General features: G+C 40.2%; 2 protein-coding genes across 5 annotated transcripts; both read right to left on the reverse strand.

Moving 5' to 3' along the window:
* Window positions 1-3,136: 3,136 nt before the first annotated feature.
* On the reverse strand, window positions 3,137-4,356 carry LOC146971817 (uncharacterized). The gene is made up of 2 exons (XM_085801336.1): window positions 4,218-4,356; window positions 3,137-3,961 (listed from the first exon to the last, which is right to left on the reverse strand). The coding sequence occupies exon 2, from the start codon at window positions 3,947-3,949 to the stop codon at window positions 3,371-3,373; it is 579 nt and encodes a 192-aa protein (XP_085657462.1). The 5' UTR covers window positions 3,950-3,961; window positions 4,218-4,356; the 3' UTR covers window positions 3,137-3,370.
* A 2,097-nt stretch (window positions 4,357-6,453) lies between these two features.
* ca14 (carbonic anhydrase 14) lies at window positions 6,454-17,423 on the reverse strand. 4 transcript variants are annotated; one of them, XM_085801344.1, is made up of 13 exons: window positions 17,048-17,215; window positions 16,655-16,678; window positions 13,601-13,780; window positions 13,208-13,353; window positions 12,307-12,402; window positions 12,136-12,202; window positions 11,703-11,860; window positions 10,774-10,900; window positions 9,843-9,866; window positions 9,597-9,681; window positions 9,363-9,396; window positions 8,025-8,078; window positions 6,454-7,345 (listed from the first exon to the last, which is right to left on the reverse strand). In XM_085801344.1, the coding sequence occupies exons 1-12, from the start codon at window positions 17,106-17,108 to the stop codon at window positions 8,067-8,069; spliced, it is 1,014 nt and encodes a 337-aa protein (XP_085657470.1). In that variant the 5' UTR covers window positions 17,109-17,215; the 3' UTR covers window positions 6,454-7,345; window positions 8,025-8,066. The 4 variants fall into 4 exon arrangements, with proteins under 4 accessions (XP_085657470.1, XP_085657467.1, XP_085657468.1 ...); XM_085801341.1 differs by having other exon boundaries at window positions 9,355-9,396; XM_085801342.1 differs by lacking the exon at window positions 9,363-9,396 and having other exon boundaries at window positions 17,048-17,423.
* Between the last annotated feature and the right edge of the window lie 493 nt (window positions 17,424-17,916).

Here is a 17,916-nt window from a genome sequence, read left to right on the forward strand (position 1 = left end):
TGCGTGAGGTTTCTTGGAGTCAAAGTAGATGGGAGAAGATGAGGGAATGAGAGAAAGCTGAGAAGAAAAACAAGCCCTGGTTCCCATACTCTCCCTGCTTTTCACCTTATTTTATGTCCATGTGTTTTGTTTTTCTAGAAAACCACCAAAAAAAGTTCAATAAAAGTGCAGCTCTGGTTTTATCGTGTCACCCCTCCTTCTCCTCGCATCCTACAGCTCTGCCCCCTCCACCCTCACGCCGCCTCTCACTCTGCACTCATTCTTTTATTCTCCTCTAGCCTTTCCTCTTCACCCCAAGTCAACGATTGTTGTTCACTTTGTGTGTGTGTGTGTTTCAGCAGCCACTATGTGTGTGTGTGTGTGTGTGTTAAGCAGACGGCGCTCTTCTCTTTTTGACTTTGTGTGTGTGTGTAGATGTTTGTGTGCCTCAATTATAGTGCATTTGTACACATTTGATTATGTAGTTAGAGGTGTGTGTTTGTGTTAGTGTGTGCGTGTGTGTGTGTGGGAGAGAGAGAGAGAGAGAGAGAGAGAGAGAGAGAGAGAGAGAGAGAGAGAGAGAGAGACAGACATTATGATGTCATGAATTTGGTATGGCCATAGTTAACTTGACTGGAGGTCAGCCTGGGGTCACTGTTACTGTATGTGACCGGTGTGAGTGGCTCAAGTCTCAGAATCACCTGATGAAATGGTGAGATGTTTATGTGCTATTGTGCTGCTTTAACGTCTTGAATAACATTCAGCATACTTGTCCTCCCCTCTGCCTCTGGCCAGAGAAACAGAAAAATAACATTAAGTTAAAGTGTGTCCTGTGATTTCTTCATGATCTTGTGACTCTCCCGAAGGCATGGGAGAAAATGAAAGGATAAGAACATAAACCAGAAAGCGGAATCACAAACAACCTGTATTTCCACGTCTCTGCAACTGAATCTCTAGACGGAAAATTATAGAAGCTGACTACAAGGAGGAAGGAACGGCTGTAAGATGAGGGAAAGTTGTAGAAGTTGTACTACTAGCTGCTACAACTGTAGCTCATGCTCATATGCTCGTGTCCTCTGCATAAAAGTTTAAATATATGGTCAGTTTATTTGCCATTATAGTCTAATTGGGCTGCAATGAACTCAGTGCAAAGGTCAGAGTTACTTGGTGACTTTAGACACTTATGGTAAATCTCTTATCTTCTTGTAAATAACTCTTTATTTACATACACAGTATTTATTTAAGTAAAAGTTGTTTCCACTATGAATATAATCAGCATTACTGGCAAAATCAGGCATTTTCAGTGCCTCAAATAAGACAACAGGTGATCAGGATTTGAACATCCTTCCCCATGTGCTGTGTGAAACATTTTAGAAGTAATCAATAATAATGCAAGGTTTGCAGACTGAAACAAACAGTCGTTGGACAAATGGGCAGGGTTCATGAGAAGTCTTCAGTCCTGGGGCTTCTGCTGTGGGTAATAAGTAACTCTTCTGCCATCTAGTGGAGTCAGTCAGGTGATGTTTTGTCTCCTCGCTCAGACCTGAACTTTTCTGACTTTACATGTGGGAGATGTTTGGGCATGTGCAACTATGCTGACCTACTGTAACTGATCAAACTATTGTTGGTAATGTTTATTTCTGTTTGATGCGCACAGCTTTGCGTGACTGTGCACACAGACCCACTCAAATCCCTGCAGGGACAGGTGCAGTCAGAAGACATGCAAGTTTGTCCAGAAAACTGTTGGAAAACCTAGTGTGTGTGCGTGTGTGTGTGTGTATTTGTGTTTGTGTGTATCTTTCTTCGTGAGAACCAAATTTTACTGTGAGATATGCTGAGTGATGACAACTTATCAAAGTGCTGCAATCCACACAGGCCTGGAGGCGTCCCAGAGCTTTTTAGGAGTTCCTGACTTTAGAAATAAGGTGAAGTTAAGGTCACTGTAAAGTTTAAAGGTTCGAGGTCAAGGCTGGATTAGAAACCAGTGAAAATGTCTATATTTATACTATATACAACACTAAATTATGTTATTTACTGAAATTATTAAAACTTAAATCACTACCTGAATTTTTACCCAATGTTGAGGCTCAGTCCTGCAAGGTAGATTATGTCACTTCAACCCATTTGACAGCTGTCCTGCTGGTTTCACACTGCACTGTTAGAGGTTAAAGTTGAAGAATCAAAACACAGATTTTTTTGGTCTTGGTATCATTTATCTCTGTAAGTGTTCCATTGTAGTAAGTTGGACAATATTATAGGAGTGATTGCTAAACCAGCGGAGAAGAATTAGTCAGTGAAAACTAAGACAAATAAGAGAGTGAGTGATGATGGGGCACCATTTTCTCCAATATTGGGGACGTGGAGAATCTCAAATCATTGAAAAGGAACTCCCTTTTCTGTTAAACTGCAGAACAGCCTTTGAAAAATGTTGAGTGTAACAGTTATGGATTTGATAAAATACTTGATTGGTTGATTAAGTTTGGAGACAGAAATCTTTTCAGAGCATCCAGTGTAGCACAGTTGAGTCTGTTGTCTCCTTTCTGCAGCTTTTATTTTTCCTGTGACATTGCCAGAGTTAAGGTGCAACGTCACCTCTGTTGAAATTAGATAAACCCTGCACAGTGTTCCTCTGTTTGCATGAATGACTCACTGTTTGTTGATGTGAATCACTGCCTCGCAACACCATTCACGGTGTTGCTGTTGAAATTTAAATCTGTGATAAAGTAGTTTTGGTAGAGCCAGTTGAGTTCATAGTAGCTTCATAAAGTTCACACATGTGGTTATATTGATTGAGAGCTGCAAGATCAAAAGTCTTCATAGAGTAACATTTTGTTTGTCTGTCATAGATTTTATCTTAATGTGTCATAATTTATCATTAGAGTTAAATTATATAATCACATAGTCCACACTAAAAAGAAACCAGGATAAAAACAACTGGGGATGAATTACAGAGACTATAAATCATCTTTCTGAATTCAGTTTATTAAGCCATGGCAGTTAAATGGGTGGCTTTTTAATATAAAATACTGACAACACGGTAAAAGATCCCATCTGCACCATCAGCCAAACTGCAACTATAAATGAAATGCCATTAGAGGACCAACCCTCTGAATATCCCCAAAAGACAGATGCAGATACAACATAGTGATTTTAGTGATTAGTGATAATAGTGACTTAAAAAAAAACAAAATTAAAAAGAAAAAAAACTGACAGCCCTCTAAAAATGTGGTTGACCAAAGTGGCAATTCGTAATACTGAATAAAACACTTTGATATTGAATTGGATTATAAAACTGTAAAAGATTTTGCTGAAATGTGTTTGAGGATTACAAATGTCCAAAAATGTCCCCTGAGAAAATTTTCTGTCATATCAGCCTCAAATTATAAAAAGTTCAAAAGCCATACATAACAATAAGAAGAAGAAACAACAGCTGCAGCCAGGTCATTTTAAAGCTGGGAGCATGGCCTTTAGATGGGTCCTGGCAGCCTCTGGCGTTGTTGTTAGGCCTTTGATTGTCAGGGTTTCCCTCAAAGTGGACAGGCACACACTGATTGTCCAGCACTTCACAGGCCAGGATCAGATGTTTGGTTTCATTGTCGATCCTCTTAATCCCACAGGTTCCAGGGAAGCTCCTCACTGTGACGAAGGTGAAAGTCTGGTCGCTGATGCACAGGTTATCCTTGTATACTTTTCCCCCTGAGTTCGTGCACACATCCTTCACCCTGTCCAGGTCTTTTGGCGTCAGAAAAGACTGTGTGGGTCGTTCGCAGCCCCCGTTGTCTCTGATGTACTTCTCCCATTCATTGTTATTGTTGGAATTAGGAAGTCCTTTGCGAATGTGGCGTTTGAGAAAGGTGTTGAAGGCATTGTTCCATTTGCCGCGTTGACACGGTGCATCATTTCTCGCAAATGTCTGGTGGCCCAGCAGGAGACAGATGGCAAGGCTGAGGAAAACCCTGAGAGCAGCCATTATCCAGCAGATCTAGAGGGGAAGAAAGATCCCAAAGTATGAACAAATACTCAACTCAACTCAACACAGCCTTCTCTTCAGTCATGACAAAGTGCTTAATTAGATCTTAGATGTTCTATTTTTATGTTTTTCCAAACTCAGTTACAGTACATGACTCATAACAAGGTAAACTTTGAGTGCGAGAGTCAGGTTTGACAAAGCCACAGCTGTCTGCTCTTTTAAACATGAAAATAGGAGATGATGCTGTGTGAGAAAATGACTTCCCTACCTTATTTTAGCAGAGTGGAGGCTTCAGTGAGCTCTAAGTGACCTAAAAGCTCCAGCTGTAAAATCTCTCTTCTGTCCTTCAGTTTCATTTCCTTATTCCAGTTCCTATGCTGCGTGAGCGGGTGTGGCCTAAACTAAACACACAAGCATTACATAACTCTGTCCACATGGCGGTGCCGGAGAAGAGCAGTCATGGAGGCAGGCGATCAAGTTACAGCTAAAAATACATTCTGGAAATCCAGTCACCCACATTTAGAAAACTACCGTAGGTTGTGTGCTACCTCAAACAAAGCAAACATTCTCTCATATATTTAAGATAACCCAGTAAGTGTTAACTTACTTTTTACGTATAACAACCACATGTTAGGGAAGTTCATAATAATGAACAGAATTATCTGAAAACTTTGAACTGATTGAAACTGATTGACTTAGCTATAGATCCTGACTAAGTGAAGCACTAGTAATATATTTGTCTTTTAATTTGATGCTGTCATTGTCAATAATACTATATCCACATGCTGGACCCTATTAATGCACCAACTTAAACTAGGCTGTAGATTTAGATAATTTCCCATTAGTTGTACAGTCATTCCTTCTATTTGTACTGATTAAACAAATAGAACTGCCTCACATCTAATGCAAATGTGTGAGATTTACATGCACACATCGCGTGTGCAAAAATACAGATGAAGGAAAGTGGTGGTCAACCGAAACTTTAAAGAAGTCTCAGTTCAAATGATTTATTCTCATGTTTTCATTTAGTTATATACACTACTCACAAACAGTTATAGTTAAGTACGTTCAGCTATCGGATGAAATTTCAGAATGCACCTAAAAATGCACTATAACTTTAACAGGTGAAAACTTTAAACTGTAAACTTTTGAATGCACATGTCCAACTATTCAATGTCTCAGTACTTATAACATAACAAGCTGTTCTCGAACAAGGTGATTAATTGCAAAAAATAACAAGTGTCTGATCCACTAAATGTCCTGGTTCAATGACAGTTTGTATTGAAACAGTCCTGATCGTCATGCTGTCCCCATTTTGACATCATGAGACCAAGCTGACACCTGTATAACAGTCCATCAACAGTACCTGGAGGCTTCAGACAATGGGATGTTGTCAGAGGGAAGTGTCCACTGAGCTCAGTGTCTCATAGTGTCATCAGCAGGTTGAGACTGTTAGAGAAGTGGACGTCCTTTGGCCACATGACAAGTTATTGAGTGATTGACATTTTTTTGTTGTGGTATACCCACCCCTGTTGTTAGCTTTTGTTTCAATTAATTTGTTTGAGATGAAGAAATGACCATTCCATACTTCTACTTAAATGCCCTACTTTCATGAAATAATATCACTGTAGCATGAACTTTTTAAATTTTCCATAAATGTCCCCCTAAATTTGAATATCCCTAACTTTTTGTGAGCAGTGTATGTATGAGAACAGGTAATGAATATTTTAAAAACAGGAAAAATAATCAGTCAAGTGTAAATATTTGGTATGAGGTGGATTTGGATTTGGTTTATCCAGAGAACAAAGACGATATAAAGGTCATTTTAAATGCCATCAGTCTGAGGAGACAAAGGGTGTGTGTAGGTGCCTGTGTTAAAAATAAAGACTTTAAAAAAATACTTTCAGAGGTAAAATATATACAACTTCCCCATTGGCTTGTCTTGTTTCAGACCTTTCTGTTTGGCTCACTTCTCTGTACAGATATGTGAATGTGAGTGACATGATGCCAGCAACCAGGTGGTGCAGCAGATGTGCTGACCTCTTCTATCAACCACAATTCACATGTGTTTCCCAGCGAGCGAGCCACAGGTCAGTGATGAACAGGAACGCACCTTCCTGTTGTGTATGGTCTAATTAAATTTTGTTTTATTAGCCATCAGTGATCATTCAACACAGTTTAAATTGTGAAACAAATTCAATTTCTACAGACTTTATGATTTATAGATTGAATGTACATGTTCAGCTACATTTCTGCTCTTTGTGAGGTTTTTCTTATTTGCTATAATAGGCACCTTTTTTTTAACCTCAGTTTTCCCCTCCAACCTGCAAATATGGAAACTCACAATCTGTGTCAACAGGAGCCAAGTCTGAGTCACTGCTTCTTGTATGTGCAAAATTGTTGTGAAATCCAGGCTGCTTATTTTATATCTTAATTAAAAACAATCACTTGTAATCTGATCTAGATAATGTTACTCCCAAAAATAAAAAACCACTGGGTTGGACGTTCAGGTGTTTTAATGTAGTGTCCACACTGACCATGCATATTGAGCACAAAACTTCAATCAGACATAGATATGGCACCAAGAATCTTTTTCTTTTCAGGCAGACTGAACACATGTATATAAATATACCTCATCCATTTACAACATAATTTGCTGATTTAAATTCAGAGCCAGTGTGTTTGGACAGCATCACTATATACAAATCAATCATGCTTCAATTCACTTTAGACTTTAATCATAGAATTTTAGTTTTACTCTGTTAAAACTCTCATTTACGGTCAATGTTACATTAATTATTACTTAAACAATAAACAAATCTATAACATTGCATACAGTACAGTGTGTTTGTGTTTCAAGGCAGGATGAAGTAACAGTCAAATGTGAAAAAAACAAACCAAATATATATTTTACATAGTATTTACATGAACCAATCATGCATCCCAGGCATTGCAAGATCAAACATACAACTCGGAGCCAGCAAACATATTTACACCAGGTGCTTCAAGTGCAAACGGAAGAAATGTCTGACACCAAGACTGCCAACACCTCTGAATGTGGGTGGAAGAGTATTACTGAAAACAGTGAAGTGATCAGAGCAGCAGGTGATTTGTCCTGTGACCAGTTTACACCCTTCCCTCGCTGTTTATAAAATGGTGTTTCCTGCTACCTGTTTGCTACCTGTCTCCTGAGGAGACGCGGATCAGCGAGAATATCAACGACAAGAAGGAGGAAGGAAGTATTTGAGTGTCTGAACAAGGCCTGAAATGGTCTGTGCTGTCAGCTAGGGCTCGGTCTGAACAGACGGCGAGGGCTCTTCTTTCTTTTCTGCTTCGGTGGTCGAGTTCAGAGCCATGTCTTGTTTTTTCTCCTTTTCTTTCTCTGGCTCCTTCGTCCTGGAAAAAACCAAATGGAAGAGTCATTCCTACTGAGTCATAGTCTAAAAGTGGCTGGAGAGCAGAGCGCGTCTCTCAGTGCTGATGTAGTTTGTTAAATAGTCCAGCAGAGGTTCCTCTTTGTCAAGTTTAGGGCTCCATACCAATTCACTATAAAATGACAACTAGTTTACTAGAAGACAAATGAAAGCAAGAGTGAGCATGAGGATAAGACATGCATGTGTAGTCAGAAACACATGATGACACTGTAAATAGATTAATGGTAATATGGCTTTAAGAGAAGTTACTCAATGAGTGAGATTAGACTAGTAAACTATGAGAAGTAGACATGTTAACCCAGGTTGTCACATCTCCACTGTTCTTCAGCAACCAGACTTTAAATGTAGTCTTGTGTTCATCACGTTTTGGATATTGTTGGATGGAGATCTGCATCCAGTGGACTGCGGAGGCATCAATAGACTGCTAACAAAACTCCTAAAGCATCAGTGTTAGAAACTGTGGATGGATGGATAGGCAGATGGATACACTAATGCTACAGTAAACGTGGTGTTAAGGTCTAACCTCAGATTAAAGACAGGACACAATGGGTGGTTAAGACAAAGGGATATGTTCAGGAATCTAACTCTGAGATGTTGGAGTTAATATTTTGAGGTCAAATGTCATAATATTTAACGGTGACCTTGGCAAGGGAGCAGGCCGGTTACTGGGCAGGACGTCCCAGCTAGAGGTAGAGCTGTCACAAAAGACGGAATCACATGACCAGAAACAGAGAAAAGAGCTTGAATTTAACATTTCAAAGTGACAGCGTGCAGATATTTCAAAAGCTCATTCTTCTTCCTTCCTCTCCTCTCATTAGATGGAAGGATGAGAGGTGACATTTTGAAATAGTTACACAAGGCTGATTGACAAAATGAAAAGCAACGGTTCCCAAAGTGAGACGAGGTTTTCGCAGGACCCTGGGAAAAACAACGGCTCTCATCATTTCGCTGGGATCACATATAAAGATTAACTGTGTGAGAAGATTACAGACACATGATGAGATGTTTAATTCTACCTATCATCAGTTTAAAGGTAATCCAGTGTTCCTAAAATATAAAGCTAATACTGAAAATATTTTTTGTCCTTTGAGTCAAGTCGCTCTGACTTAAAATGAACACATATATGGGAACTTTGGGAACCTTTGATCATAGCAGTAGAAAGGTTAAATCACTTATAGGTCAAACAAAGGGGAAACCCACCACATACTTTAATTAATCAGTGGTTATTATGGGAGGAAGTAAAAACAGATTGGGCACACACATTGGGAAACAGCCATGTTATTGCAGCAGAGGTCAGAAGATCAGATTATCCTTAGCGCTGATCCATGGGGTCACTTTAAACTTTTCTGTTGAAACCTTAAATGAGGATTATGCATTTCCATTTTTGAGAGCACAACAAACACTGTTTTTGAGGCCAATACCAAGGATACCACCTTGGCATTTTTTCAAAAATCATTTGAAAATCTAAGGTGTGCCTTAGTGAACAGAGAAAAGATTTTTTTTTTTTTAAATTATTGCCTACCCGTCTTCATGAGGTTATGACGGATTGTTACCTGTCTGTCCAATAACATAATTAATGTTTTAGACCTGTGTTTTCGTCTTTTTATTCATTATTTATATTTATATTATTAGTTATTATATTATTTATTATTGTTATACATATTATTATTATACAGCACGGTCCTCTGACCACAGAATAATATTTGTTTTTTAATTTACAATGATGGCTGATGTATGCGCCAATACCAATATATCAGCCAGGATTCATGCTATAATTCATGGTAAAATATAACAGTATTTCATCATGAATTAAAAAATGCACCTCAGCAATGCAAGTATCACTACTGTATTCCCAGTTTGCCTCTAAACAGTGTTTGTTTTTCACAGCTTTGATCATAGATCTGCACTTAAGGATATCTGATAAGCACAAAAGTTGAGCATCTTGGTCAGTACTGAGCTCAAATATGCCACCTGTTTACCACGACTGTTTCACGGTGGAGGAGTTTAAAAAATCTGCCAAGAGATAGGAGATGGAGGATGAGAAGTGACTGGATTTTTCCACAGTGACGTCTCCCACAGGGTCTGCAGTCTGCCCAGTTAAACCAGAACAGCAGCAGACTGGCAGCCAGTGTCTGCTGCAGACACGAGTAGAGGAGAAACAGAATAGCAAACAGATCGCTGAAACATCCGCGCAGCGCCTCCGAATTTCTTACCGTATTGTCTTGACAATGAAGCGAACGATTACTGCCAGACCTACACAGCCACACATCACTCCTATCACTATGGCTGTGACTTCGCCTGCAAAACAAAACCAAAAAAAAACGAATGTGAGATTAAATAAAATGCCTCAAAACACAGCAATAAACAAAAGTAGGTAACTAAATTTTAGGAACAGTAGCATCAATAATAGTTTGTAAAAAAACAAACAATACATGCAGGAAAATCCAATGCAGTCTTACCGGAAGAGAGCTCCTTCCATGACTCTACAACGGATAAAAGACAGAATAAATCATTAGAAACACAGTAGTTTTTCTTTCTGTCACACAGTTCATAACACAATGATTTGTGGGTTTTTCTCGTCAGGATTTGCTGTTCAGCTGTTTGGAAATGTTGTGTCTAGTCAGTCCTGCTGCCTTTGACAGCAGTGCTGATATCACAGGCCTTCCAGTTCAGTCACTCACTACAATGAGCACTTTACACAAATTCTTTCTCCTTTGTCTTTGTCTAACACTCTGTCTCCCCCCGTTCATTTCTCTGTTTCTTTTTCCTCTCCCTTTTTCTCAGTTAGACTTACAAGATAACAATGGAGTCAGTGTTTAGTTTTAGAAAATCCTTTTTTCTCTAATCAGCTCGCAAACAAACACTGCCCCGGCCACCCCCCTCTCTCGTTCTCTCGTTCTCTCTCTCTCTCTCTTTCTGCCAGTGTCTCTCTCTCTCTGTTCCTGCCTTCCTAAGGCTCTTTCAGACAAAGTCACCGGTAATCCTTCATATTCCAACATTTTTCCCCACATTCCACTTTTCACTCTCTGCGTGGATTGTGCTAATTGCTTGCTTTGGTCTATGTGGCCACCCTCTGCCATGCTATTGTGGTTTGCATTATGAGCAGCAGGCAGGCAGCACAATCCACCAGTATACAAGTGTTGCTGGGGTAAAACACTGGAGCTCAAAGCAGATTGGCTGTGACCTTTTACACCTGTGCCTTTGTACAATCTGAAAGGAAAAATTGTATATTCTCAATCAGGCAATATTTGTGACCCCCCCCCCCCAAAAAAAAAAAGATTCAAAGTAAGTAATTCATAAGAAATTTGACACATCTTATCTTTCATGCCAGCTGTCAACATGAAAGAGTGGATGTCATTTTCACATCATCATTTTATCTGTTTGTCTAACCTGCAGAGAAAGAAGCAAAGACGACCCTGTGGTTGAGTGGTTGTGTTGCGCGGTAGTTGTCCTGCAGAAGCATCCTGTCAGGACTATCGGCTTTAGTGGAGTAAAGTATTGTCTCCATCCTCAGCAGCTGGAGAAGACACGTGAAAGGGAGAGAGACGGTGACAACAGCTGCAGTCCTGAGGCAGTCAACTCAAAACACAAAGTAAGTTCATTGATTGACATAGCTGCGAAAAGTAAAGTAAACTGTAGTGAAACTGAATAGTTCAGTCAAAGTTTATCAGTCTATAGATAAAGGAAAGCTGAGTACATTGATTCAGTGAGCAAACATTGCCTGTTTGTTCAGTACATTTACTGATGAGTCACTATCTGGCACAAATAAGGGCAAGTTAAACATAAAATGACTTCACTGCACTAATGCAAGAGGTTGACACTTAACCTTGATCCTGTGAATTTATCCGGTTTCTAAAATGTTATCTAATTGCACAGTGTTTTTATCCTCTAATATAATCTATGCATTTTATTTTGGAATCTTCCATATGAAGAGACAATCCAGTGCAGAGGAACAAGTAGGACAATTTTTAGTTTCCAGTAATTCATACAAATAGACATTAATGTACTGATTCTTCTTTGCTTCTTATAACAGTATATAATTATTTGAGTTTGGATTTGTTGGAGAAATCATTATGCTGTTGGTTTATGCTGTAATTTAAGATGTTTCTAAGGCCAGTAAGTAGCAGCTGTAAGATGACAAATAATACAAAACTTTATAGATGAGTTGTTAATGTCTCTCATCAATCTGTGATAGTAAAGGATATCTAGGCCTTTTTTTTGTTTAATCCACACTGGATCATAAATGTAAATGTTATCAGTGCCTAAATGAAATGTCATTGTAGAGTTGAGGCGGAGACGAGCCATGTTCGTGGCCTCACCTGTGCCTTTGAGATCTGAACCCTCTCATGAAACACAGTCCAGATCACACTCTGATAGCAGGGCGGCGTTGTTAGGGAGCCATTGTAGCGATAGTAGCGTCCCAAGTCTTTAGGGAGCAGGGACTGAACGTCAAAGGCCGGGATGGGCACTTTCTGGTCTGACAGGAGGAGACAGGAGAACATTTCGTATATTCACTTTACTGCTTCCACAAGTCATCAAAACATTGTAAGAAGAGGCACTTGTAGCAGCATGTACGAGAAAAACAGCTTTTGTCTCTGCCATTGCTTTATCGGTATCTTTAAATACCTGAGGCAAATGTGTTTCTTTTTATTCTTACCTTTGGAAATAGATAATTTTATAGCTGTATACCAATGAATCAGTAAAGATACTAAAACAAAAAGATGTAATGTTATATATTTTCCCTGCTGTTACCTGCATGTCTGATGCGGCTCAGGTAGTTGAGGATGTTGTTAAAAGCTGGGTTCGTCTCTTCACCTGTCTAGAAAACCAGAACTCAGTCCTTAATGTGTATTACCTTTATTAAAATATTAAAGAGTGAAAAAATATTGCTATTATATATATTATTATTATTATTATTATTACCACAATGAGAATTCCTAAAACAGCGAGGCCCTCTCTCTGCGTCATTGCTGCAGACATGTTGGGGTAGAGCTCAGAGTTGTAGTGAACCACATGCAGCTGGAGAGAGGAAAAACACAGCTCGTTTAGTCACTGTGATGAGACAAAGGAGAGAATGACTTTTGGCCAAAAAGACACAGATTGCCCTGGTATGCATTAAGACCACCTCTATTTTATGTTTGTGTTTTTCTTATTATTTCTTGATCCATGTATAATGTTGATCTTTAATCTGCCCCTCCATTGTGTTGGCATAGTGACAGATGGACAAGAACTGAAGCGCTGACACAGCTAATCTTCCCTCCTTTCTACATTCTTTCTCCATCTTGTCCCCTTCCGAAAAAGGTGAATCTATTGTTTTCACGTTTTATTTATTCCTCTTTTTGGGATTTTTTTTTATTTTTTATTTTTTCATCATCAGCAGTATAACCCCAAAACCTTCATTTCTGTTGCTCTTCTGTCTCTGCTCGGCTCTCTAAGCTGACGGTAAAGGCCATCTTTTATCCCACAGTAAACCAGAACAGGGATCCAAGCTGACTCAGCGGTAACCAATGTGTGTGGGGAAGACAGACAAGTATGAGGTGTAAAGAGGGTTACAGTGACAGAGGAGAGCAAAGAAAGAAAGAAGAACAGAAAGAAAGAGAAAACTAACTAAGCATCAGAGCCGTTTTGTAGAAAATTCAATGGAGCAGTTGGGTACTTTCGTCTATTCTTTGGTATAAAATCTTGACATTGTTAGAAAACCTCTGGTATCACACCATGTGACCATAGCTGCCATTTTCTCCTGGTTGCGACTCTGATTGGCTGTGCCTCCTCTTGTAGTCTGACTGTGATTTTGCTATTTACCGTCGGCTGTGTTCAAAGATACCTCTGCATCTGCACTGAGCCCGTTGATGGTGTGTTCACTGCCCCCATGGCTTGGGCCACCGCTGCCCCAGTGGAGGTGCAGTTGTACCGCTGTGAAGAGCCAGGGCAGCCCCCCTAGTCCCATCCATTCTGGCAGATCAATCACAGCTGAAGGAGAGAAGGATGAAACAGTTGAGCTCATCCTTTTAACGGGTTTCTCTTAGGATATTTTCTTGAAGATTAGTATGTTTTTTTATTCTAACTAATCCCCTAAACTCATCCGTGGGCAGTAAAACGTTTACTGCCAGGAAATGTTTGAAGATGGTGCAGTATAAGCAGATCAACCGTACTGTAGCTGCTGGGATACCAGGGAGAGGGGTTATGTTTGGAGCTAGAAATCAGCTGCTATAGTTACCTGTGTGTCCGTTATTGGACAGAGCGAAGGGGCTGTTGCCGTGCTGACTGTAGCCCAGTGGGGTCAGAGGGGTCAGACTGGGGTCATATTTCGTCTGGGTGGTTACCACATCAATTGGGGACTGAGATGTACCGCCGCAGTCGGGGAAATACGTGGGCCACTCGGACTGACCCACCAAGCCTTAGACAGGAGAACGGACAGGAGAGAAATGATGTCAGCCAATCACACAGTCCACTGCCTCCGAGTCATCTGGTGAAAAGCCTCCATTGATCGGTCTCTAATTAAGCAGGACAATTATTCCTAGTTATTCTGCTCAGGTTCACAGCAACACGGTGGTGAATTTTGAAAACACACTGAGCCACTAACATGTAACAACATTTATAGATTTTTCACTAAATGAAAATTCCACTGACCAGTGAATTACAGGAAGACAGGAAGTGATGCCTGTCTTTGCATTTTGTCCATCAACATTAGAACCATGAGCGGGAATGATGCACTCAGACAGATGCTCTGGATCAACTAAACTTGATGCAGGAAACTCCCATGACACGAAAAAATTCACAAATATTAGTGTTTATCAATAACGTGCTGACAAAAGCAGCCGACTTAGGCACTACGACTGAATAACTGATACCATCTTATAATCATGCCCTACAATAAATAAGATAGGCCGAAGATTTAGATCTGAAATGTGAGAATAGCTATTCAGGCATTAAAGGACAAAAATCAATGGAGGTTGAAAAAAACAACAACAATTGAATCTTTCAGTAGACAAATTCTGTCTACTCTTAAAAAAGCTTAACATTCAGATGAGATAATAATGCTGTTGAAATCAAATGTTTCTCTTCTTTAACATGTTATTATTAATAATAAAAAAAATTACTTCTACTACTAATAATAATATAGTAATTTAAAATAATTTTGAAAGAAACACCCAACATTAGCTTATTCCAAACAACATATTTTCACATTAATTAGTGCGTCATTCATCCTTATACAACATTTGAAACATTGAAAGTGAAGAATTTAATTAAAAGTTGAACAGAAAAATATTAAGAAGCTGTGTGGGAGGGGAGAGAGTGATTGAGGCCTGGGTGCACAAAGTAAAAAAAGAGAGACTGCAGTCCCCAATTGCATAAGAAAAGAGAGTTAGAAAAAGGAGTCTGAATGAAAAAGAGAGTGACATGTGAGTTGAAGAATGTGAATTTCAATTGCAAAGAGAAGAATGCTTTAGAAAAGGAGCGCACCACCAACACACTTTAAAATGTGTCAGCAGTATGCAAAAACAAGTTTCTGGTGTTAATGAAGAGCACGTTTCATGTAGAAAAGTTGAAGAGAAAGGTAAAACAGAAGATAGCCCAGCAAGCTGTTATTGATTGTAACATAGTCAAACCAATAAATCCATCTACACACAGTAAGTAGGCCTACATCCCCTCACGTACAATGTGAGGAGGAGACTCTACATCAGTGATGTAAACACATACCACATCTCCTAATGCCTACAACCCCCACCTCACACTTCTAATCTGTCCGCGGCCCTCCCACCCCCCTGCCCCTCGCAGCAAAGCCCCGCACCACGACTCAACTTCAAAAGTGAGTCCCACAGTCCCGCTATTGGTCGTCATGGAGGTCTCCATAGTAACCGGAGGCCGAAAATTCTGACCCGGTGCGCGCCGCTCTACCTCTCCTAGCATGCTATCGCTGTCCTGAATACAGCCAGGAACAAAGACACACACACACACACACACACATATGCAGATTCACTTGCTCAGAGCATGATGAGGACGTGAGAGTGACTTTCCCTCCATTACTTTATGTAACTCTCCATCTCTCGTGGAAAGAGGCATCTCTGAAAACATGTAGCTCTGCTCTTTCGTGTGACAAAATGTGGTGTGTAACAAAACTGACTTTCCACTTCAGCTAGCAGCAAAGTAACCGCCACATCATGCAATGCTGTGTCTCACACACACTCACTCATTCAGCCACTGAATCCCTTTTGCTGTGAAACTTCTTGACAAACGAAATGTATCAAAATTCATCAAACATGTCACTCTATACAAGCTACTGCTCTGATATAACACCACGCGCTCTGTGCAGTACACTCGCCTCTGTATCTATTATAATTATGCCTATATAGACAATGCATAGATACCAGTTAGCTCCAGGCACGGCCCTTTACAGTTTGCTGTGCATTCTGTATGTACTGTACATTGCTATTGGTCGTCTGAATACACGCAGAGAGTGGTCGCCTGTGTGCCCCATTCATTCCCACAATGTCATTGTCCACGGCAAAGGCAGCCAGTGTGCATCCGCAGAACAATAAACACATAGGTTTTTGTGCGCTGCAACAATACAGGGCACGATTTGGTATGCTTTAGCTTCATCCCGTCCCATCTCCCTCTCTCTGTCCACCACCACTCTGGCCCGCTTCATCGCCATGCACCTGCCTCCCTCCTCCAACCTCTCTCTAAGCCTTTTTTTTCTTGCTTTCTTCCTCTCTGTTTCCCTCCACCCCTTCATCATCTCTGTGTGACTGCTGTGCTCATGCCAGCTTGTTGAACTGTAACTAATACAGACAGAGGGGGAAGCAGAGGAAAACAGAGGGACAAGGGGTGGGAGATATGAAGGGAGAAAAGCACAAATCCTGTCCAAGTCAGACAAGCTTCTATGATACTTATAATAATGTATTAAAGGCTCAGGTTGAATTACGTGCAGTGGAGTCAGAGTGAAAAGTCTGAGTATGAGAAGTTTCATTCAATCACATAGCTGAAAAGTTATATTCAGAAAAACGTATGGACTCAAGCTAAATTGTCCTGTGTTAGACATAAAAGCTGTTTCAGCAGGACAAAAAGTTAAATATCACGCCAAGTCTCAAATATCTCTACTTCTCTTACCTGTTTGAATTTTGCTCCTCAGAATATACATGATATCTGACATACAACACATCTAGATTGACTTATGTATAATTTTCTACTTTCTAAAATCACTTTATAACAGTTAATATTGCATTTGCATGAGGGTTTGAGGTGTAAATAAACTTGAACTTGAACTTACCTGTGTAGGTCCAGCTAATTTCCTCTGAAAAAAAAGAAGAAAAAAAGAGATAATTTTAGCTAATTTTCATTCTTGAGGTTCACAATGCTTTTAATTAAAAAAAAAAAAAAAAGTAAGAAAGAACCTGATTAAACATTTTCTACTTCACTTAGCTCTATTATATCACTTCTAATCAACAGCTACTGCTGCTTAATATCACTCCAGTGCATTTCTAAACAAGTTGTTAATTCCTAAATACAGCACTACTGTAGTCTGCAAATACTGCTCAAATCCGATTGTTATTTCTGGATTTTTACTACTGCTCCACTACTACAGCTCACAATGAAACACCCAAACAAGCTAACACAAAGAAATCTTGCATGATGCCGATTATTATGTTAATGAACACCTTACCGGCAGCAGGGGCAGCTGTCCACTGAAAACACAGAAGCATTAGAAGGATAAAAAGACCCATGTTAGCCCTGCTTGTCCATACACAGAAATGAATAAAAGTGGACAGAGAAATGAGGAGCAAGTGAGAGAGGGAAAGAGGGAGAGGGAGAGAGAGAGTGTGTGTGTGTGTGTGTGTGTGTGTGTATGTGTGTGTGTGTGTGTGTGTGAGAGAGAGAGAGTGAGAGTGAGTGAGAGGGAAGGAGGGGAGGCCGACTGGGTCCAGCGATCCCACCTGCCACGGCTCTTTCTAACAGCCAGTGTGGATGTTACATGCTGAATCCACTCTGGCGCACAGGGCACCAGAGTAAGAGACAAATGGAGAGAAAGAAGGTATGAAAAGAGAAGAGAGAGAAGAAATAACGGAGTGAGGAGACTGGAAACAGAGCAGCGGGTGAGAATGAATTCAGTGTTAGTTACTAAAAGGAGGGTGAGAGGGAGAGAATGTGGGGCTGTGAGGAGGGGGTTAGAGCATGGGAGCAACTGAGTGCAAAAATAGCAATGGGTTAAGAAAAGAAAGGAATAGGGGAAAAGAGAAAGGTGCCATATGATGCACAGATCATGAGAGAGGAGAAAGGAAAACGTGTGATTTAAAGAGGAGGAGACCGACATGTTAAACTTTCTACAAGAGCGACAGAAATCCTGCTGTGGAGGAGGCTGCCTCAGTCTGAGAGCAAACTTCGCCTGAACTCACTGATCCTCTGCTGTGGTGCAGTAAATACTGGACATGAGAGGAGGAGGAGGAGGAGAGGAAGAGGAGAGGAAGAGGATGTATCATGCTGGCTGGTACAGTATTTGTAACAAGGAAATGTTCCATTCAGACCCTCTATGGT

Source organism: Trachurus japonicus, chromosome 16 (assembly GCF_045865225.1).
Source record: "Trachurus japonicus isolate A0001 chromosome 16, Traja_1.0".
In the NCBI taxonomy this organism is placed as follows: Eukaryota; Metazoa; Chordata; class Actinopteri; order Carangiformes; family Carangidae; genus Trachurus; species Trachurus japonicus.

Excerpts from the sequence above, each read along its gene's own strand:
- ca14 (XM_085801341.1), bottom strand. The coding sequence starts at position 17,108 with ATGGGTCTTTTTATCCTTCTAATGCTTCTGTGTTTTCAGTGGACAGCT. Across the intron at positions 9,867-10,773 it reads CTTTGCTTCTTTCTCTGCAG|AGTCATGGAAGGAGCTCTCT; the intron begins GTTAGACAAACA and ends TATCCGTTGTAG. Across the intron at positions 9,682-9,842 it reads ATGGAAGGAGCTCTCTTCCG|GCGAAGTCACAGCCATAGTG; the intron begins GTAAGACTGCAT and ends TTTGTTTTGCAG.
- LOC146971817 (XM_085801336.1), bottom strand. The coding sequence starts at position 3,949 with ATGGCTGCTCTCAGGGTTTTCCTCAGCCTTGCCATCTGTCTCCTGCTG.